The sequence below is a fragment of the Phoca vitulina genome, unplaced genomic scaffold (assembly GCF_004348235.1).
Source record: "Phoca vitulina isolate PV1807 unplaced genomic scaffold, GSC_HSeal_1.0 scaffold1, whole genome shotgun sequence".
NCBI classification, from domain to species: Eukaryota; Metazoa; Chordata; class Mammalia; order Carnivora; family Phocidae; genus Phoca; species Phoca vitulina.
Genome location: NW_022589704.1, coordinates 29,373,014 through 29,396,874, shown reverse-complemented (window position 1 = coordinate 29,396,874; position 23,861 = coordinate 29,373,014). Strand labels below are relative to the sequence as shown.

At 37.8% G+C, this 23,861-nt stretch overlaps 1 protein-coding gene across 5 annotated transcripts in view; it reads left to right on the top strand.

The window, feature by feature from the left end:
• The window catches only part of ZDBF2 (zinc finger DBF-type containing 2), a 29,186-nt gene extending 11,977 nt beyond the window's left edge, over window positions 1-17,209 (top strand). For all 5 annotated transcript variants that reach the window (XM_032403768.1, XM_032403776.1, XM_032403759.1 and 2 more), the window contains 2 exons: window positions 1,754-1,881; window positions 8,081-17,209. In XM_032403768.1, coding sequence (XP_032259659.1) covers window positions 1,754-1,881; window positions 8,081-15,260 — 7,308 coding nt within the window. In that variant the 3' untranslated portion in view covers window positions 15,261-17,209. The remainder of the gene's footprint in view (window positions 1-1,753; window positions 1,882-8,080) is intronic.
• Window positions 17,210-23,861: the final 6,652 nt, after the last annotated feature.

Below are 23,861 nucleotides of genomic sequence, written 5' to 3'. Positions count from 1 at the left end.
ACCTAATCTATATTAAAATTTAGATTATAGTTAATTTGGGGGAAGAGGAAAGGAATATTTGATTGGTCTGGGACATTAGAAGGGTTCTGAGTGCTCATTAGTTTTTCATGGATAGATGGTTATGGATGTGTTTATTTTGTGATAATTTATTGAGCTATACATATGATTTGTGCACTTACCTTTATGTAAATGTCAATTAAGGAAATTTAAAGAAACTGACACCTTCTGGGCTATATAGTGTGGTGTTTTCTGTGGTTTGTGTCAGTGTAAATTCTCCATTCATGTTGCCTTTTTAAAATTTTTACTGAGGCAGAGAGAGGATGAGGTTGGATTTTAATTGAACCTTTATTTGTTTCCTTGTACCTTTGTTCCCTTCATGAAACAGGTGGGCTAGGGTACTGGACAGTGGGGAGCTTTGAGGCCAGAGGATCTTGAGACTGTCATGATTCAGACTGTTACTGGGGCTAAGGCAGCATCAGAGTAGACCCCTGAAGTCAGCATGGAAGGAGAGAATTCCAGGAGCTGTAATAGTGGTCAGGAGCTGGCAGCCTGGTTTAAGTTCTTTTGGCATCTTTACTATGGTATTTAAAGTATGACTTTCCCCGGGTATTGTTAAATGAAAACATGTTACTAAATTGTCAGTAACTCATGTTGGAAATACGGCATTAGCAGTAGTGTGATATAGGGAAAGAAGATAAGCTTTAGAGGTAGATGCAGATCGAAATCCTGGCTTAATTGTTACTGGCTAGATACCCAGCTTGAGGCAGTTTACTCCAATTCTTTGTGCTTTAATTTCTTTATATCAAAATGGGGACAAGAGTCATACTCAGTGAAAATTCGATGAGATTACTGCATGAATGGAATAGCACTGTGTTTGATATGTTATAGGTGCTCAGTAGATGTTAGACTTCTTTCCCATCCCTTTTGATAGGTCACTAAATAATACTTGTGAACCCAAACTGTTTCTGTGGAGAGAATTACAAAACAGAAAAATTCTGTGTATTTATTCCAGAATTCTGTTTAAGTGAGGATTTGTAATCTCTGAAGAGAAATGATAGACTTTTTGTGTATTAATCTTCAACTTTTGCAAATACAGTGATCCAACCCTCTTCTCTCTTTGAACAGATTTTTATTATAAAAATATTTGCTCGGTACAAATATAAGAATTTATAAGAAAAAAATTAAAATTACTTTTAAATGTACCTCACAGATGTAAATGCTTTTAAGATTTTGGTGTATTTTCTTCCATTGATTTGTCTGTACATTTCATTTTATTTTATTTTATTTTTGTTTGTATGTTTTAAAACCACAGTTTTAGGTAAAAGCATACGTGTGATTTTTGCATCCCCCATTTTTCTCTTACTAACATTTCTCTATGTTATGTAAAATTTTTCGTATTATTTTAGATAGTTTCGTAGTATTACATCTTAGGTCATATTATAGATTTTACTGTTAGACACTTTGGAGATTTCCAGTTTTTTGTTGTTATGCTGTGATAAGCATCATCTTTTGCATAAAGCATCCACATTTAGGATGATTTCCTTAGGGAGAGATTTAGAGAAATGTAATTACTATATCCAAGGGAAAGATACTTCTGTGGTTTTTAGATACACATTTTAGAATTGCTTTGCAGAAAGGCTATATCAATTTATACTTCTGCCAGGAATTTCTAAATGAATCCATTTGTGAAACTCTCACTACTAATGAGTATTACCTGTTTAAAACTGTTTAGTGTGTTTTTTCTTTTTAATAGCATATGTCCAGTGCTCAGCACAGATACTTGACCACACAGAATCGACAGCGGATGGGCACCACTAGCTTGATGGAACGTTTCTTGCAGGACGTGCTCCGGCACCACCCATATCATTCTCAAGAAAGCAGGTAAAGTAGCTGAGCGGCATTCTGTTAGTACAGAGTTATTATGTGTTATAGTCGATGTTTGTGCGAACTTTCTAGTACTTTTTAAAATGAATCTTTTCATTAAGGAATATGAAGTGAAATTTTACCTAGTAACTTCTCTTTGCTGCTATTTTAAAATCTTTTCTAGCTTAAATAAGAAATTTCACTCTAAAAGATAGGGACCACACCATGCTTTTTTCTAAAGAGAAGTCTTAGGTCAATAAATAGTTATACATCATTAAGGTATTCTACTAAGTATGTCATAAGATTAAGCAGGGGTAATGGTGGGGGCAAAAAGAGCCTTTGAAAGATCAGGAACAGACCAGCTGGTGACTGTAGCAGAGTAAGTAAAAACTAAGTCAGTTCCACCTTAACTGAATTATTTGCTAACTGAATCGAAGAGATAGCAAATAGAATTGGCTTTTAAATGATCTGTCAGCGTCTTGATAGCTTTTTCTTGTATCGATGTTTTGGTTGTTTTAATAAAAATAAATATTTTGAAAATATTTAAGAGTTAATGTCCTATGTCAAAGAAAAACAAGATTAGTTTAAGAACTATGTGCAAGTTGCAGCTACAGCTGTATGAGCTAAAGCAAAACAGATTATTAGCATATCTGTGCAGAATAGTTGAGATAAGCACCAGCAGTAGAAAAAGGATAAACTTTTTGAATGCTTTGCTTTGCAAGTCACAACCCAGAATTTAGCAAATGGAGAAAAAGTTTAAATGGGGAAAAAGTTTAAAAAATAAATGTTCTTTCTTAGCTGTTGGAAAGACAGATTATGTTGGGGTCAGTATAAATTTCCAGTTTATAGCTTGTATAAGCAATGCTTCAACAGACATATTTGTACATGCAGCTATTTCTTGTGGTGTAGATTCCTAGAACTTGAACTTCTGGGCTAAAGTTTCTGAGCCTTAAAAAATATTTTTTATCTTTTAACCTTTCATTTTGGAATAATTTCAGGCTTACAGAGAAGTCACAAAACTGGTACAAGAAATTCTTGTATAACTTTCCTCTGACTTCTTCAGATGTTAAATCTAAAATAATGACAGTACAATGATAAAATCCATGAAATTACATCGATGCCATACTATTTATAGACCTTATTCAGATTTTGTCAGTTGTCTTACTAATGTCCTTTTTCTGGGACCAGGATTCAGTCCAGGATCACATACGGCATTTAGTTGCCCCATCTCCTCAGACACCCTTAATCAGGATCAGCTCCTCAGTCTTTGCTTTCAAGCCTCAGACACTGCTGGCCAGTTATTTTGTAGGATGTCCCCAAATTGGAGTATGCCTGACATTTTCTCATGATTAAACTGAGGTTTGCATTTGGAACAAGAATAAATTATAATTGATGTTGTGCCCTTCTCAGTGTATTAAAGAGACCCATGTTGTTGTCATGTCTCATGGCTGGTGATGTTAACTTGGATCACTTAATTAAGGGGCTTCTCTACTATTAATGTTACTCTTTTCCCCATTATAATTAGTAAGACTTGTGGAGAAGTACTTTGAGACTATGTAAATAAATACGCTGTTTCTCATCTTATTTCCACCCACTTATTGTAAGCATTAATTGATGATTCTTCCCTGAAACAGTTATTACGTGTATTAATTAGCCTTCATAAAGAAGAGCTTTCTTGTTCCCTCACTTATTCGAGTATCTATTTATGTCATTATAAACTCATGGCTGTGTCTTCTGTGGGTTTTAATCCTTTACTCTTACTTATTTTGTTGCTCAAGCTGTGTGTGGAACTTTAAAATTCTTGAGACACTTCCTTAGAAGGCTATGCCAATTTATATACAATTTATATACAATTTATATAACATATATATACACCAGTAGTCTATGAGAGCGCTCATTTTTCTGTCACTCTTGCTAACACTGGGATTAGCAACTTCTTCCCTCCCCCCCATAACATAATAGGCCAAAAAAGCATATCCCTTCATTAGCCTTTATTTACTTAAGAGTAAAATAGAACATCTCTTTATATATGTTTATTAGCTATATGTTTATTTTATGAATTGTTTGTAGATGTTGCCTGTTTTTCTATTTTTTATATATTTTGGATTTGTATTCAGTATTTGTAGATAATAGTCCTTTGTATTTTAAATATGTTATAATTATTTTCCCAACATCTGTCATATGTCTTTCATCTGTGTGTATTGTCTTTTACCATATAGAAATTAAACATTTTGACCTAATATATGTAAGGGAATTTTCCTTTATGGCTTCTTTCATGTCTTTTTCTTCATGTCCTTATTTCTGCTTTTAAATATTTTTAATCTTCCTGGAATTAATGTTATTATATGTGGTGTGAAGTAGGACTTCTTATTTTTTTGTAGAAGTATATTAATTATCTCCACTGATATAAAATGTCACCTGTAAGGGCGCCTGCCTGGCTCAGTGGGTAGAGCATGCAACTCTAGGTCTCCTGGTTGGGGGTTTGAGCCTCATGTTGGTTGTGGAGTTACTTTAAAAACAAAAAAATGTCACCTGTAACATAAACTAAATTCCTCTATTTGTGTATCTATACGTATTTTCCCATCAGTATATCTGATTTTGAATTCCATTTTCTTACCTTGAGTTTTTTTAATCCCATGCTAACACATTATTTATGTTTATAAACATTCTAAATTGTAGAGTTTATTTTTAAAAATTTCTTCCCTCCCCCCCTTATCTAGACATTGTAGGTTTTTCTATTATTTTAGCCTTCTTGAAAATCAGCTCTTGCTTTATTTTTGTTTTCTGTTTATTGGTTTTTCTTTTTCCTAATTAATTTTCTCAAATTTCCTGGGTGGGGGGAATTTGATTATCTTTCTTCCTGAATTAAGTGCTCATTTAGTTAATTTGTGCCTACTAATTCTTTTTTTAGTGGAAGATTTAAAAGTGTGAGGTTTCCATTTTGATCACCTCATAGATTTGATATGTAGTTTTTAAATTTTACTTATAGATTTCAAAAATTTAGCACAAGAATTATATAAAAGAGAGGGTTTTTAATCTTTAATGGTTAGATTTTTAGAGGGCTTTTTTGTTGTGAAATTAGTTTAAAATGAGTAGAAATATTGGGACACCTGGGTGGCTTAGTTGTTAAGCCTCTGCCTTCGGCTCAGGTCATGATCCCAGCATCCTGGGATCAAGCCCCGCATCAGGATCCCTGCTCAGCGGGAGGCCTGCTTCTCCCTCTCCCACTCCCTCTGCTTGTGTCCCCGCTCTCGCTGTGTCTCTCTCTGTCAAATAAATAAATAAAATCTTTAAAAAATAAAATAAAATAAAATGAGTAGAAATATAGATTGTGATTTCATTCTTAATTTTAACCACATGCAAATACAGATGTAAATCAAAGCATTTAGATGATCTGATTCCTAACTTTTTTGGGATTTTGCCTAATTGTTTGGTTTATGATTCTGCCTTCCTTTTCCTTGTTAAACGTTATAAGATTAATTTTATTTTGAGAATGTTGTGATAGTCTTTAAGACAAATAAATGGAGATGGTCTTCCAGGGTTCTGAAAAACTAGGGTAAAGTGGTGATTGTACTGCAGTTTTATTGATCAGAGTTCAGAAGTATGAAACCTTTTGGAATTTTTTTGCCCTATCATATTATTCTAGTATCTGGGTTAACTTTTTAATTTTACAAATACCAAAAAATGTTCTTTTAGTGTTAATTGTGATAAATTTTTATGGGAAAGAAATAATGATATTTATGACATGTTAAAAAAAGTTGCATGTGGCTGACGCATGTATACATTTCTCTTAGATGATTGAAGCATCTCAAATTGAAAAATATTTAATAAAGGTATTTTTTAGGTGTTAATCTATTTTAAAAAACTTACTTATTTTAAAGCATTTTATTTATTTTTAAAGATTTTATTTATTTATTTGACAGAGAGAGACAGCGAGAGAGGGAACACGAGCAGGGGGAGTGGGAGTGGGAGAAGCAGGCTTCCCGCCGAGCAGGGACCCCGATGCGGGGCTCGATCCCAGGACCCTGGGATCATGACCTGAGCCGAAGGCAGACGCTTAACGACTGAGCCACTCAGGCACCCCAAAAAACTTATTTTTAATAGATTGCATTTTAGGACAGTTTTAGAGCAACAGAAAACTTTTTTTTTTTTTTAAGATTTTATTTATTTATTTGACAGAGAGAGACACAGCGAGAGAGGGAACACAGGCAGGGAGAGTGGGAGAGGGAGAAGCAGGCTTCCTGCCGAGCAGGGAGCCTGATGTGGGGCTCGATCCCAGGACCCTGGGATCATGACCTGAGCCGAAGGCAGACGCTTAACCGCCTGAGCCACCCAGGTGCCCCTAGAGCAACAGAAAACTTGAGAAAGTAGTACAGAGAGTTCCTATATACCCTCTCCACCTAATTTCCCTATTACTAACAACTTACATTAGTATGGCACATTTGTTACAATTAATGAACCAATATTAATACATTAAGTTCTGTAGTTCATTCAGCTGTTCTTAGTTTTTACCTAATGTCTTTTTCTGTTTCAAGGTCCCATCTGGGATAACCATGTTCCATTAACTTGTCTCCTTAGACTCCTCTTGGCATTTAAAATTTTTTTTCCGGGGGGGGAGGGGCAGAGGGAGAGGGGAGAGAGAATCTTAAGCAGGCTCCAGGCCCAGCACAGAACCTGATGCAGGGCTTGCTGTCATGACTGTGAGATCATGACCTGAGCCGAAACCAAGAGTCGGATGCTTAACTGACTGAGCCACCCAGACACCCCTGATTTTAGCCATCCTGACAGTGAGGTGTGAGGTGACATCTCATTGTAGTTTTGATTTGTACTTCCCTGATGATGAGTGATGTTGGGCATCTTTTCATGTGTCTGTTGGCCGTCTGTATGTGTTCTTTGGAAAAATGTCTGTTCATGTCTCCTGCCCATTTTTAATTGGATTATTTGTTTTTGGGGTGTTGAGTTCTATAAGTTCTTTATATAATTGGATACTAACCCTTTATCAGATATGTCATTTGCAAATATCTTCTCCCTTGCCTTTTAGTTTTGTTGATTGTTTTCTTCACTGTGCAGAAGCTTTTTATTTTGATGAAGTCCCAATAGTTTATTTTTTCAGAGACATGTCTAGGAAGAAGTTGCTGTGGTCGATGTCAAAGAGGTTACTGACTGTGTTCTCTAGGATTTTAATGGTTTCATGTGTCACCTTTAAGTCTTTAATCCATCTTGAATTTATTTTTGTGTATGGCAGCATTATCTACAATAGCCAAATTATGGAAACAGCCCAAATGTCCATTGACTGATAAATGGATAAAGAAAATGTGGCGCATACACACATATGCACACTGGAATATTACTCAGCCATAAAAAGAATGAAATCTTGCCATTTGTAATGACGTGGATGGAGTTAGAGTATCATGCTAAGTGAAATAAGTCAGTCAGAAAGACAAATACTATTATGATTACACTCATGTGGAATTTAAGAAACGAAACAAATGAGCAAAGGAAAAAAGAGAGAGAGGCTAACCAAGAAACAGACTCTTAACTATAGAGAACAAACTGATGGTTACCAGAGGGGAGGTGGGTGGGGGGATTGGTGAAATAGGTGATGGGGATTAAAGAGCGCATTTGTGATGAGCACCGGGGGCGTCGTATGGAAGTGTTCAATCACTAAATTGTACACCTGAAACTAATGTTACACTGTATGTTAACTAACTGGAATTTAAATAAAAACTTAAAAAACCCAACAGTGTGTTAAATAATAGCTAACATTTGTGGATGATTATATTTTCCAGGCTTTTAAAAAAATGCTCTTTACATATAACAACTAATTTACTCCTCAAAACAATCTCATGAGGGAAAGTAATATTCCGTTCTTTTTTTGAGAGAACTGAAGCCTAGAAGGTTATGTAATTATGTAACACTTTTTGCTGTTTACCACTCTGATAAATGATATATGGCTTTTTTTTTTTTTTAACAGTGTTTTATGTTTAGGAGCCATTTGTGTTTATTAAGTAGCAATTGGTGGAGCTGCCTTCACCTTCTGTGCTGATTTCCCTGCCTGCAAATACATACAGGGTACAGCCTCATGTGATTGCCTTGATTCTTTGTCCTCTGACAAGCGGGCCCAGGATAGAAAGAAAATAACATTATTGTGCCTTTATTGTAACATTTTAAATAGATATTAGAGTATTTTTATGGATTTTCCCCCCTTGCTTTTTAGATCAACCCAAAATGAGAGACTTCTTACGAATACTGCGTCACCTCCTGAAGTGGTTCCTGTTGATGATTCTGTTTCTGAAGGAGCGACTGAGGATGCTGCTGGAGTCAAAGGAGAGAGCTCCACCAAGGGTTTTGAACCTAGTAAAGAGTTGCATTCTAGACCCAGCAAATCTCAGGAATATATACAGGGTGTTTCAGTTAGACCATCAGTTATTCAAAAACTGGAGAAGGGACAACAGCAGCCCTTGGGGTTTGTTCAGAAAATTGGGAGTGGCATGAAAGAATTTAATCCAGTTGGTATTGGCCAAGCTACACATACTAGACCAAGCTTAATATGTCCATCAGTGATTTCTAGTGCTCCTGCTAGTTGTTTAGCTGGAAGTTCCTTTGATAGACCAGTTACAACTAAAACTACTAGGTTACCAGCTGCAGCCAGTTCAGATTCAGTCAGAAAATGTGACCCAAACAAAGTTGACAGATACGTTGAACAGCCAGACAGGGGCTCTAGAAATCCTGTGCTGTCATCCAGTCTAGAAACTTCTTCAGTTTCCTATCAGAAACGTAAAGAACCAAATAGGAAATCTTTAGGTACGAATTCAGATAAATTGATTATACAGGAAGATGAAAAATCTCAGTGTAAAACTTTGTCAGCTGGCGCTAAAGTCCGTGAATTTATGGGCACTGAAGGCTCCTTAAAATCTGAATCTCTTTCCAAATTAGCTGTCAACCAAGGAATCAACCTGAATAAAAGTGGCATGCCTTCTAATAAAGGAATCTTTGAAGATGCTACTGCAAAGCACCGTGGGAAATTCTTTTCTGATATGGATCATACCCAAGAGGAAAAGCATTTGGTTTTTAATAAGTCAGCCTTTTTGGGACAGAAGAGCTCAGTGATTTCTGAAGTGAAGTTTGCTCGTGGCTCTCTTCAGTCAGCGTCTGATCAACCCGAAGAGGCTGCGCAAGACCTTTGGAAAGAGGAGCAGGTTGACCAAGAAGATAAAAACTATGAATCAAGAGCTTCTGAAATGAGTTTTGACTGCAGTTCCCCTTTTCATTCACCGACTGATGAATCTAAGGTGACTGCCAAAGAAATAAACCTTTCAAAGGAAGCATATGCCGATTTGCAGTGTAAGAATAATAAATCTTTCATTTCTGAAGTAAGTTCTGATCGTGACGGCTCTCTTCCGTTGGCTACCAACCGAACTCAAGTAATTGTTAAAGGTGTAAGGGTTCAGAAGGCAAAGCCTATTAGCCTGGTTGATGAAAGCTATGAATCTAGTGATTCTGAGATTAATTTTGAATGTGATGCCTTACTTCAGTCAACCAATGACTACCCCCAACAACCTGCAAAAGAAGTAAACCTTCCTAAGGAGGAACACATTGACTTGGTTGATAAGAACTATGGATCTAGTAGCTCCGAAGTAAGTACTGATTCTCCATTTCCTCTTCAGTCAGTGGGCGACCGACTCCCAGTGGCTGCCACAGAAGCGAAACTTCAGAAGGTTCACATTGGCTTGGTTGATAAGAACTATGGTTCGAGTTGTTCTGAAACAAGTATTGATAATGATGCTTCTCCTCAGTCAGTAGTTGAGCATCCCCACCTGGTTGTCAAAGAAAGAAACCTAAAGGATAGACAGGTCTACCTGAAAGATAAGAACCTTAAATCCACCAGTGCTAAAGCCCATCTTGATTATGCGGTCTCCCTTGAGACAGTGACTGATGAATCTCAGAGGACTGTTGAAGAAATACGTCTTCTGGAGAAGAATGAACCTGTGGATATGAACTATGATTCTCACGGTTCTGAAATGAGTTTTCACACTGATGCTCGATTAGTGGCTGGCCAATCCAGAGTAATAGTTAAAAAAGTGAACCCCCGAGAAGTAGCTGTTGACCTGGAGGATAAGAGCGTTAAGTCTAGCAATTCTGATCAAAGTTCTGATTCTCGTGCTTCTCTTTATCAGTCAGCTAGTGATCAACGTGAAATAAGTCTGAAAGAGTTAAATGTTGACATGGAAGTTAAGAGCTATGGGTGCTCCAGTTCTGAGTTGACTTTTGAATCTGATCCCCCTGCCATGTCAGGTACTGAGCAGTCTGAGATGGACATGGAAGAAATAAGAAAAAGGCACATTAACTTGGAAGGTGAGCACTCCGGGTCAAATAGTTCTGCAATAACTTTTGATTCTGATATTCTTCTTCGCTCAGGAGTTGACCAGTCTCAAGTGGCTATTTATGTGGAGGAACCTAGTCCTCTGGAAAACAAGACTAATAAATCTTGTGTTGCTGAAATAACCTTTGATTCTGATATACCTGTTCATTCGGGGACTAATCAACCGGAACTGGCTGTTAAAGACATAATCATTCAGAAAGAAGAATATATACACTTAGGGAGGAAGAATGAAGAACCCAGTGGTTCTGAAATAAGTTTGGATTTTTATGTCCCTCCTCATTCAGTGACTGACCCTCCTGAAGTAGCTATGGAAAAGCTAAATCTTCAAAAAGAAGAGCAGATATACTTAGAAAATAAGGACAGTGAACCTAGTGGTTCCGGATTAAGTTTGGATTATGGTATTTTTCATTCAATGACTGGACATTCTACAGATCCCATTAAAGAAATGAATCTTCAGGAAGAGCACATACACTTGGGAAATAAAGGTAATGTGCCTAATGTTTCTGAAATCAGTTTGAAATCTGACATTTCTTATCATTTAATGACTGATCATCCTAACATAGCTGTTAATGAGATAAGCCATCAGAAAGAACATATACACTTACAAGATAAGGATAATGCATTAAGTGTTTATGAAACAAGTTTGGATTCTGGTGTCCATCTTCATCAGTCAGTGACTCACAAGCCTGAAACAGCTGTTAAAGAAATATGGCTTCAAAAAGAAAGACATGCTAAATTCAAAAGTAAAAGTGCTAAATTTAGTGGTTCTGAAACAGATTCTGACATCCCTCATTATTTAGTGACTGAACCTCAGATAGCTGTCAAAGAAATCAATGTTCAGAAAGAAGAACGTGTTCTAGAAAAAAAGAGTGATAAATATAGCAGTTCTGGAATAATGTTTGGTTCTGATGTCCTTCCTCACTTAATGACTGAAACACCTCACATTGCTGTTTTGAAGGAGGACCATGTTGCCCCAGAAGGTAAAACTACTGGCTCTAGAGGTTTTGCAGTAAATTTGGATATTGGTGCCCCTCTTCATTCAGTCATTGGCCAACCTCAGCTAACCCGCTTGAAGGAACAAAATGTTCATCTGGAAGATAAAAAGCGTGAATCTAGTCATTGTAAAATAAGATATGATTCTGGTGACCCTCTTCAGCTGTTGACTGGACAATTTCAGGAAGTGGTTAAGAAAACAAACCTGAGGAAGGAAGGGAAAGTTGTAATGAAAAATAAAATGGTTCAAACTAAAGGTTCTAAATTAATACGTGCTTCTGGTGTTTCTCTTCAGTCTGTGGCTGATAAACCTGAAGGGGCTATTAAACGAGTAAACCTTGAGAATGAAGGTCATGTGAACGTGGAAGATAAGAACAGCCAATGTAGTGGTTCTGAAATGAGTTTGGATTCCGATTTCTTGGTTGAGTCAATAATTGATCAACCTCAAATAACTATTTTGGATCAGGACCATATTGAGCTAGAAGATAAGCACAGTCAATCTGGTGGTTCTGAAATGAGTTTTGATTCTGAGGATCCTCTTCAGTCAGTGGCTGAGCAGGTTAGAGAAACTGTTAAAGAAATAAGCCTTTGGAAGGATGAAGTTGATGTGGAAGATAAGAGGGATGAACCCAAGGGTTTTGAAATGGTGTATGATTCTAATGTCCTTTTTCAGTCAGTGGCTGCCCAAACTGAAGAAGTCGTTAAGGGGATGAACCTTTGGAAGGAGCATGTTGACTTGCAAGGGAAGATTGTGGAAGCTAGTGACCCTAAAATAAATTTTGATTCTAATGAATCTCTTCAGTCTGTGGCTAATGAAATTCAAGATGCTATTGCAGAAATAAATCTTCTGAGGGAAGGACATGTTTGTCTGGACGATAAGGGCTATGAACCCAGTGATTCTGAAATAATTTATGTTTCAGATGTCCCTCTTCAATCAGTGGTTGAGCAACCACACCTTCTCGAAGGGGAACATGCCAGTTTGGAAGATAAGAGCAGTATCGCTTGTCCTGAAATAACTTTTATTTCTGATGATCATCTTCAGTCAGTGGCTGACCAGCTTCAAAAGTCTGTTAAAGAAGTTGGTCTTTGGAAGGAAGACCATATTTACCTGGAAGATAAGAGCTATAAACTAGGTGACTTCGAAGTAAGTTATGATTCTGATGTTCCTGTTCACTTCGTGACTGATCAGTCTCCTCTGGCTGTCAAAGAAATAAACTTGCAAAAGAGGGGTCATCATGACCTAGAAGATAAGAGCTGTGGACCCAGTGTTTCTGAAATAAAATGTGATTCTGGTATTCATTTTCAGTTAGAGGTTGACCAATCTCAAGTGGTGTGCAAAGAAATAGATCTTCCAAAGGAAGGGCATCTTGGCATGGAAATAAAGAGCAGTGAACCGAGTGATTCTGAATTAATGTGTGATTCTGATGTCCCTCTTGAAATAGTGGTTAATGAACTTCAAGTGTCAGTTAAAGAAGCAAATCTTCGAAAGATGCTATTTGTGGACCTGGTGACCAGTGATAGTGATTGTGAAGTGATTGCTGAGTCTGATATGCCTTTTCAGCCAGTGATTGACTCACCTCACATGACTGTCAAAGAAATCAATTGTATAAATACGGAAGGTTATGATCTGGAAGGTGAGTGCTGTGACTCCTGTGGTTCTGAAATAGGATATGTTTGTGAAGCCTCTCCTCAATCACTGGCACACCAATCCAAAGAGACTTTCAAAGTAGTAAACCAGAAGAAAGACTATATTATTCTGCAGGAGTCAAGCTGTGAGTCTTATGGTTCTGAAATAAATTTTCAAATAGATCCCCCAGATCGGTCTGTGACTCTCTCATCACAAGGGTCTGATAAAGAAATGGTGAAATACATTGACTCGGAAGAGAAGAGTTGTGGATCTGATAGTCCTAAAACAAATTTCAAATGGGAAGACGATTCTCAGCCAATGGCTGACCAGCTTCAGGAAGAAGACAAAGGAATCAACATTTGTCAGAGGAAAGGTCTCGAAACTATTGGCCGAAAAGATAAGCACTGTGAATCTCCTGTTTCTGCAGTGCGTTGTAATGCCTCTTCTGGGTCAGCCGTCCATCAAAGGGCTAGTAAAGGAAAACTTCTGAAGTTAAAACATGCAGATCCAGAAAGTATGAGCTGTGAACCATGTGGTTCCGGAATGAGTTTTCAGTGTGAGCTCTCTCTTCAGTCTGACACTGACCATACTCAAGAAGCTGTTAATAAAAAAGGACTATATAAGAAGATGTCTCTGGACCTAGAAGAAACAAACCGCGATTCCCATTCAAGCTCTATTTTCGTGGTTGATCCTGTCAGGAACCTGGAAAAGGCAAAGGAGGTCATAGAAGACAATCCGGATGAACCTGTTCTTGAAGCCTTGCCTCATGTCCCTCCTTCATTTGTAGGGAAAACATGGTCTCAAATAATGAGAGAAGATGACATGAAAATTAATGCTCTTGTCAAGGAATTTAAGGAGGGTCGTTTCCACTGTTACTTTGATGATGACTGTGAGACCAGGAAAATAAAAAAAAAAAATTTGAATGAAGGAAAAAAGATTACCTGGACTGACCCGAGTCAGGACACTGCAGCAATTCAAGTTCTTTCAGATTGTGATGATAATGCAGGTGGCATTTCAGATACCGATGACTTTTCAGTGGCCTTAGATAAATCTAGCCATCATTCTACAGTAAAGAGGCCTTATTATGAACAATCATGGCGACTGGCTTCTCGATGTCAGGCTGTAAAAGTCAGCCATGGAACTCAAACCAATTTCACAAACCAGTCAGACACACAAGACAGTGGACAGGAGGACGACTCACCAACAGGGAAGCGTTCGCTTCTACAGGACAAAAAAACAAAAAAGAAAGTGAAAATTGGAACACTTGAATTTCCTGAAACATGTACTAAAGTTTTGAAGCCTTTGCAACCCAATGCCTTAGTCTACGTTATTTCTTCAAATATGAAATTTCAGGACAGTGAAACTGCCAACTTCTCTAAAAAATACCGCACCCCCAGAAGTCGAGATGTTAGCATAGAGTACAAATATAAACGGAGCTCCTTTAATTACTATGACCCATTGAATAAGAAAATTGTAATTAATCCTCCACTGAGCATAGATGTATCAGACCCTGACAGAACTAACTGGCTTCAAGCTCATCTCAGCGACCTGAGCTCCAGTTCAGGCGAGGAAGATGCTGAAGATTGTGACCCAACAGCCGTTTTGACCATAAGGGATGAATTACTGGCCTATCCGGGGGCCCCCGTTTCTCCTGAGCCAGTGCCAAGGCCAGGGACTTCGAGCGCTGGTGCAGCTCCAAAGGAAAGGAACTTCCAGGTAACGCTCGTGGACCGCGATGCCGCCGGGACCTCTTCAAAAGCAGTTACCCGTAAGTTCTTAGAGGGTAGAAAGAAAATTCAGAGGCGGAGGATTGCAACGAACGATAATAAGCCAGGTTTCCCCCAGAAGGTTTACAAACCAATTAGTCTCCACCCACAACCCAGAATCGCTTCAGAAAAACGGCCAATTTGGATTCAGACCAAACTAAATGATATAATTCGGAAGTATCTTTCAAAATACTCGGCCTTCTTGCGTCGCAAATACCAGTCCAGGAGCGCCTTCATTAGACTGCATCTGAAGAAGAAGAACCGCGACGTCGCTAAGTTAAAGAAAGCGAAGAGCCCCACGCACATGGTTTTGAGGTCGTCGGTTTCGCGGGTTCCCTCGGGTCCGCAGGGTCCCTCCGCGCCGCCGGGTCCGCCGGGTCCGCTGGTGGCGGCTGCTGAGGAGCAGTTGATCGCTGCCCCCGGCTCTGCTCCCAAGCAACCTGGGCAGGGTTCTCGCCCCCCTGCAGGAAGAAAGAGGAATGGTGGTAAAAAACGCCCGAGGAAGAGAAGAAGGCTTTCTCGACCTGTGAAGATATATGCTTTGAGAAGCTTATATTCTCAGGTACCATACTCCGATAGGATGAGGACTCGGCTATCAAACAAACCGCGGGCTAATGAGACCACCTAGAAGTGTTGAGGCTAGCTGAGGATTCAGTACTTCACTTGAAATATATTTGTGCACATAGCTTTCCCAGCTTTGGTGAAAAAATTTTACCTTCAACTATTTTGCTACAGACATTATTTTTCAGAACTTGTATAATTGATTTAAAATTAGTGTTTAAGGTCCTTTTTTTTTTTTTTGAGATTTAAACTCATCCTTCGTCCATTTGCTGTAGAAGAGCTTCATCTTAATTTATATCCATCATTTAGCACAGTATATATACATTTTTTTCTCCCTCAAATCATGTCCCTCTTATTTATTTTTTATAATTGTATCTCATGTCAGCAGGTTATAATATTGCAAAAATGAATGTGGCAAACATTAAATGCTATCTTATTTTTCCTTTTTAAAAACTGAAACAAAGGAATATGTACTTCTCTGCGTTTCAGAGTGGCATTGTCAAAATCATATTCTAACTGGATAATTAAAAAGAAGAAACTAGAATAAGTTATCTCCACTTTCGAGTGAGGTTGATTTAAATAATCAGAAACAAAATATAATTGATCTTTCTTTTAAAAGCATCCAAGGAAACGAGATTCCATAATCTTTACTCCAGTTTTTAAAAACTGCCTAGTGATTTTATATACGTAAACACAAACTCCTCCTTCTTCATTTAAATTGGATTTGCAAGTCTCTAACTTTCCTTATTTGGACACATGCACATATACGATCTCTGTAGGTTTTTCTTTAGCATTATTAGATCTTAAGGGGAAAATGATCTTGCCAGTGTAATTATGTTTTCTACCACCTTTATTCCCCTCCACCTGAAGTGCTGGTGGTTTAATATGAAAATCTGGGTTATCTTTATGGCCTTACCTCTTAAAAATATTTCAGCCACTATCACATCATTTTCTGTAATTATTGAACTGAGATTGAACTGAAATTATTGGGTTGGTAATTTGGGCAGACCATTAATTGTTGTCATTAACAAATTCTTTGTAATCTTAATATTTCAAAAGATCTAATAAAACATAACCTACGTGGAGGCCAGTTTTGCAAGGGAAAAACTACATATTTGTATATTCGTTTGGCTTTCCTTAAACTTGCTAACTGATTTTAATAGTTCAAACAAAAGACGTTAAGATAAGCAGTTGGGTCTGAGATACTCAGAATATGTTTAGATCCTTTATTCAGAGACACTGGTTGAGCTGGTACAGACGCATCCAATTACCCTGTTAAGACAAGGATCCTGGATCCTTTTCTATCGTTAATGTTAAAGGAAACATGAATTTCAACTATCTTGTATAAACCACATTTTATTGAAACTAGATCAGTGTACCATGATTTCAGAGATAAAAATGTGTTACTTTAGAATTAATGAAATATAGTGTAACAGTTGGTGTCTAAATGTAGTTTTATTTCAGGGGCCGTTTTTAACCTGTGGGTATGTTATGATGGTGTTCTGTTGTAATTTCTTTACTTCTAAATTTAAAACTAATTCTGTTGAAAAACAAATGGGCAAATGTTTATATTTTTAGTTGCAAAGCAACTCCAACCTTGCCTCATATACAAACATATTTTAATTCCCTTTCTTAAAATAGTACTATGGGCCACTAATTTAAAATAACCCTCCAATTTTAATTTAGAAAGAAAACTGTCCTACTGATTAGGAAGTAAACAAGCAGTTAATATGTAAAGATATTCTATTTGTGGATATTGGTGTCTTTTTTTTCCTGTAAAGTAGACACGGTAATTTCCTTAAGTACTATTAGTAGGCATTCTGGATGCTTTAGGTTTAAGTTAAAAAGCAGGAGATCATCTGGAAATAATGTACTCAATGATTATGATGTGTCATATCTATTGTGATTGCATCACGCAGAGAGGACAGTTCTTATAAGTCAAATGATTAAAAGCAGTTAAAAAATTTTACTACTTTTTTCATATTGGTGACTCTTCTAAATACCATTTTTCTGAGAGAAAAAAGGTTTATATTTAAAATTTATATTATTAAAAATATCGAAGTATATTACAGTCCTGATTATTTTTTTTTTTTAACATTTTGGAAATGTTTATAAGTTCCTGTAGTCATTACTTTAGACAAGCTTGAAAACTTGAAATTGGAAAAATTATAATTTAAATTAAATTAGAAATGAATTACTTTCAGAATTTGGTAGGATACAAGATGTGCCCCTTTGTCAAAATATATTTTGGCTTCATTTGCCGATTAGATGAAACAGTTGGATGTTTTTTGTGTATTCAAGAGTGCATTAAATTCTTTTAATAGTGAAAAATCAAGTTATAACCACAATGAATATTTTATTAATCTTGTCCTTGTTCAGTATCTTGCATAAATTTTTATTATAATTGTCCCAAGTTATACAGTGTGTGGACAATATTGTGTGAAGTGTGTTTTGCATTTGTGCATTTAAATTATTTGTGTAATTAGGGCTCTGAGTGACACTTTTTGGTAAAGAGAAACTATATTTAAATATTCAAGCAAGTATATATTTCCATGTAAAGCTAATGTGAAGACTAATGTATTTTTTATAATGCAGTTTAAAGAGTAAATTTGTTTTCAAAGTTGCCAAGATAAAATTTATCAAATATTGAAATTTGTCTCTACTTTCTCCTCATGTTAGGAAGTTTTTCTGGGAATACTTAAGGAATCAGAGAATAATGAAAACGAGTTCATTTTATAAATGGTCTTAGAGATAATAAATAAGAGAATATAAATGTTGATGCTGGTGAGGAAATAGTTTAACCAAAGATATACAGGTATGTTCATGGAGTACTTATTTCAAAGGATTAAAATTAAACAACTATTTATTTCTCTGGTGGAGTAGCGGGTTAGCAACTTTTCACTTTGTATACCTGTATTGAAAGAGTCAGTGAACAGGACTGAGTTCAGGAGGCAGAAGCTACATCATTATTTGACACCTGCTGGGAAGAGAGAACTTCAGTGCCTCCAGTGTCATAGTGCATGTTATAAAGGACAAGAAAACATGGAAAAGTATACATATGTCACTGAGGTCAGGGCCTTGGGCCTCAATAGTATTGATTTCTGGGTTTTTTTGGTCCAGGATTATATTGCTAAGATGTAACAACAGCCTACTCTCTGTGATTCAAAAATTACTGAAGTAAAAATATGTGATGGATGTCCATATTTGCTAAAGGACTTTTATGTGTAGAAATAAAATGTGGAACATACTGAAAAATCATGTAATTAGGGAATTAACACATCAAAATGTCAACTTGAGAAGATGAGAGGCTGAGGAAGAGTCTCAACATTTCCTTAAACTTTATTTAGACCCAAAATATTAGGGAAATGATATAGTAAGTTTCCTTTGTTCTTCTTATACTTTATATGTATATTTAAAAAGTTTTCTCAACATAGTTTAAACTGTTTACCTTGATTAAGAAATAGGTCTAGGATGAACTATAATTTGTTGCTGAATCTTTAAATAAGTATGAACTTATACTTTATTTACATTTATAATTTATTATATGCATGTTTTTTTACATGCATTTTATTTTCTAAGTTTTTAAGCTGGACGTGTGTGTGTGTGTGTGTGTGTGTGTGTGCGCGCGCGCGCGCGTGCGCGCGCGTGTCCATCTTGAGCCCTTACTTACTAAGTGCCGGGCATTGTTCTGAGCTTTTAACCTGTATTATCTCATTTGATCTTCAAAGAGCCCTATGAGTTAGGTACTGTGATTGTCACTAAATAGCTCTATGCCTCAATTTTGGGATTACAAATGAGTTGTTATTTACTGTATTCAGATGGGGATTACAGTCAATCTCCAGTGCCAGGACACCACTAATCTACTGTCTGTATAGTTTAGGCTTTTTTGGACATTTCATGTAAATGGCATCATACAATATGTGGTGTTTGTGTCTGGCTTCTTTCATTTACTATAGTGTGTTTGAGGGTCATTCATGTTGTGGCATGTTATCAGTATTTTGTTCTTTTCTTTATAGCTGAATAGTATTTATAATTAGTTTTTAATGAAGCTGGTAACAGAATGCTGGTCTCCTGATAAATATGATAAAAAGCTGTTAGGCTTGAGGCTAGCTGTTCCTTTATGACTCTCATACCTGTTACCCTTGATTATTACCCCAATTCCAAGACCAACTGGATATCTGCCTTTTTAAGTGCCCTTATCCCATACTTGAATGCTTTATACTCCCTCTGTCTTTGATTCTTACTCCCTTTACTGCCCATCTTGGCATTCTTTTCACTGTGCTTTGTGAATTCTCATTTTCACTGTCAACACATTATCCTGTGTTTTCTCAATGTTTCACAGTGGATTGCTTGAAGGTAGCCGAACCGAGAATCACATCCAAGTTAGCCATTCTCCTCCTCTCCACGGGCTGGAGAGCCGGGCAGTGTTGGTGATGGTACTGGTCATGGTGAACATTCTTCTTTACAGTTACACTTCTCCATAACTCCAGTACACACCATCAAAATCAAGAAATCAGCCTTGATATGGTATAACTCTACTCCACAGACCTCATTTGGATTTTACAGATTGTTCTAAAATTTCCTCCAGAGGTCCAGGATTTGACCCAGGATCACACACTGTCATGACTGTTCAGTTTCCTTCTGTATGGAGCAGTTCCTCAGCCTTTCTTTGTATTTAATAACTTGACATTTTGAAGTGTACAAACCAGTTTCTTTGTGGAATGTCCCTCAGTTTGAGTTTGTCTGGTGTTTCTTTATAGTTAATGCTTTGCGGGGGTTGGGGGGCAGAAATTCTGTGGACTTTTCAATGTATCATAACTGCAGCCATGTGATGTCAGTTTGAATAAAAGTGGTGATTGAAAATATCCAGTCTTCGTCTTTATCTTAGAGGAAGAACTTTTAATAATCGGAAATGGGGGCTCTCATAGTGGGTAAGTTATCAACAGTTAATTTTTTCACAACTGAATTTTGACACAATTGGGACGGAAAATTTTGTTATATTTATCATCCAACTCATACATAAGACAGTAGCTTATGTGTACACTTAACAAATACTGCTCTCCATAACCCTAGCACCTCTGGTCCCACTCTGGTGGGTGCCACAGATCCAAGCATCAAGCACACAAGCCTCTAGTTACTCACTTTCATTCACTGATATGAATGAAAGAGAGTTTCAGTAGTGGTAAGTTAGAGAACCTGCAGCATAATTCTTACACTTTCAAAAGATCGCTAATAAACCTATATAGATAACATAGGATACTGCTATTTGGCATGGAAAAATTTCTCAACTTTCTGCACTAAGACCATTTGCAAGGCATTGCTCATCATTATCTGGAAAGATTGCTTTTCTGTGTTTGCATTATTATGAATAGTCTCTCCTGTGTTGGTTTGATGCATCAAGATGAATCGTTACATGGACTCCCTTAGTTATTTGGGCACAGAAAAGACTTCCTAAGGACAAGTCGATATATTCATCAGCTGTTTAGGTTTTGAGTTGAGCTATTGTCAGCTCTTTTGAACTGGAAAAATTGAGGATTTGTTAATTTTTTTTGGAGAATTGTTAATAGTGGTCACAGATAATACATGATATTATATTGAGCTGAAGTTATTTTATGAGATGAATGACCACTTGAAAATATGATTATTATCTACCATGATTATTTCACTGTACCAAATGGTGGTAGCCTCGTAACTGATTATAACTATAGCTTCACACAGTGTCCTTACATCTAGAATATATTTAAGTGAGTATTTGGGGGGCATTGATGGCTCTCTATAGAGTCAGAGAAGCCACTTGATCCTTGTAAGTCATAATTTTCAGGTTTTCATTCTGGGTATACCACTTCACATATCTATAACCTAGCAGAACAACAAAGTTCTTTTTTTCCTACAGAGAAAGAATCTCAAGTCCAATGTGAAAAGTTGCATGACAATGTGTGACAGTCTTTTGAGAACAAACAGTAACCCCAAATTGCCCAGCATAATCAGCGACTGCCAGGTAGCATTTGGAGCTAGGACTTTCTTCAACCGTGCTGAATGATCGTGTGAGGGGGCAGAACATGAGGAGAGTTCTAAGTGGCAGAAGAGAGGGGTGGTGTGTGTGTGTTGAGGGGGGTAAAAAAAGGTGGCAGAATAAAAACAAAGCTAAACTTTAGTATTATCTATAACCAAGTGGTCCTTTTTTTTTTTTTTTTTTAAAGATTTTATTTATTTATTTGAGAGAGAGAGAGAAACCACATGAGAGAGGGGAGGGTCAGAGGGTGAAGCAGACTCCCTGCCAAGCAGGGAGCCCGATGCGGGACTCGATTCAGGGACTCCAGGATCATGACCTGAGCCGAAGGCAGTCGCTTAACCAACTGAGCCACCCAGGCGCCCCCAAGTGGTCCTTTTAAAAGTTGATGATAGTGGGCGCTTGGGTGGTGCAGACGATAACGGGTCTGACTCTTGGTTTCGGGTCAGGTCACGATCTCAGGGTTGTGAGATGGAGCCCCATGACTGGCTCCTCGCTCAGCGTGGAGTCTGCTTGAGATTCTCTCTCTCCCCCACCACTCTCTCTCTAAAGTAAATACATCTTAAAAAAAAAAATTGATGATAGCTCGGCCATTTTTAATATGTTTGGATCACCTGATTAAATGACCTCACTTTTTTTTTTTTTAAGATTTTATTTATTTATTTGACAGAGACACAGTGAGAGAGGGAACGTAAGCAGGGGGAGTGGGAGAGGGAGAAGCAGGCTTCCCACTCGGAGCAGGGAGTCCGATGCGGGGCTCGATCCCAGGACCCTGGGATTATGACCTGAGCCGAAGGCAGACGCTTAACGACTGAGCCACCCAGGCGTCCCTAACATTTTTTTAAATTTTATTTATTTATTAGAGAGTACGAGCGGGATGGGGAGGGGAAGAGGGAGAGGGAAGAGGGAGAGGGAGAAGCAGGCCCCCCGCTGAGCAGGGACCCCCCCCCCTCCCCCCCGACGCAGGGCTGGATTCCAAGACCCTGGGATCATGACCTGAGTGGAAGGCTGAGGCTTAACCAACTGAGCCACCCAGGCGCCCCTAAATGACTTAACATTTAAAACATTTTTAAAATTTATTTTTATTGTATTTTATATGACCATTTTATTCAAATAGCATTCATATGCCATAGAATTTACCCATTTAGAGTACAATTCAATGGTTTTTAGTGTATTCACAGAGTTGTGTAGCCACCGCCACAATCCATTTTAGAACATTTTTGTCAATCAAACCCCATGCACACCAGCAGTCAATAAATCACATTTGAAACCAAAAAGAAACCCCATGCTTGTTAACAGTTGCCCTCCACTCCCTCAACCTCTCCCTTTATCCCAGCCTCCTGGCAGTCACTAATCTACTTTCTGTCTCTATGGATTTGCCTATTCTGGCCATTTTATAAAAACAGGATCATATAATATGTGGCCTATTTGTGACTGGCTTCTTTCACCTTGCATAATGTTGTAGCATGGCTTGGTACTTCATTTCTTTTTATTGCCAAGTAACATCTCATTGTATGGATAGATCACATTTAATTTATCCCCTCATCAGTTTTTTCCATGCCAAATAGCAGTATCCTGCCAGCCCTGATTCTTTTGTTTGTTTTTGTCTTTTTTTAAATTTTATTTTATTATGTTATGTTAGTCACCATACATTACATCATTAGTTTTTGATGTAGTGTTCCATGATTCATTGTTTTTGTATAACACCCAGTGCTCCATGTAGTACGTGCCCTCTTTAATACCCACCACCGGGCTACCCCATCCCCCCACCCTCGTCCCCTCTAAAACCCTCAGTTTGGGGCACCTGGGTGGCTCAGTCGTTAAGCACCTGCCTTCGGCTCAGGTCATGATCCCAGGGTCCTGGGATCGAGCCCCGCATCGGGCTCTCTGCTCTGCGGGAAGCCTGCTTCTCCCTCTCCCACTCCCCCTGCTTGTGTACCCTCTCTTGCTGTGTCTTTCTCTGTCAAATAAATAAATTAAAAAAAAAAACAACCCTCAGTTTGTTTCTCGAAGTCCATTGTCTCTCATGGTTCATCTCCCCCTCCGATTCCCCCCCTTCATTTTTCCCTTCCTTCTCTAATGTCCTCCATACTATTCCTTATGTTCCACATAAAAGTGAAACCATATGATAATTGACTTACTCTGTTTGACTTATTTCACTTAGCATAATCTCCTCCAGTCCCATCCATGTTGGTGTAAAAGTTGGGTATTCATCCTTTCTGATGGCTGCGTAATATTCCATTGTATATATGGGCCACATCTTCTTTATCCATTCGTCTGTTGAAGGGCATCTTGGCTCTTTCCACAGTTTGGCTATTATGGACATTTGCCAGCTCTGATTCTTAATGGCAGCTCTGGTCTCACCTCCTCCAGGCGGCCTTTCCTGACTATCTCTGTTACGGAACCGTGAACCTATCTTTTCTCGGTCTAACGCTCCACCACAACACTGTGAGGGCAGGAATGCGCCTTTCATTTCTGCATCCCTGCAACTTGGCAACTGGCCTAGCTTGGTGTCGCCCCCCTTCAGCTGTCCCTTCTGGGTGAATTTGGCACATTTGTATACCATCTATATTATTGTTTATATTGAGAGATTTATAAAATAAAGGAGAAAGCAAGAATATTTAATAAATATTCATGTTGCTTTCATCTAGATTACTA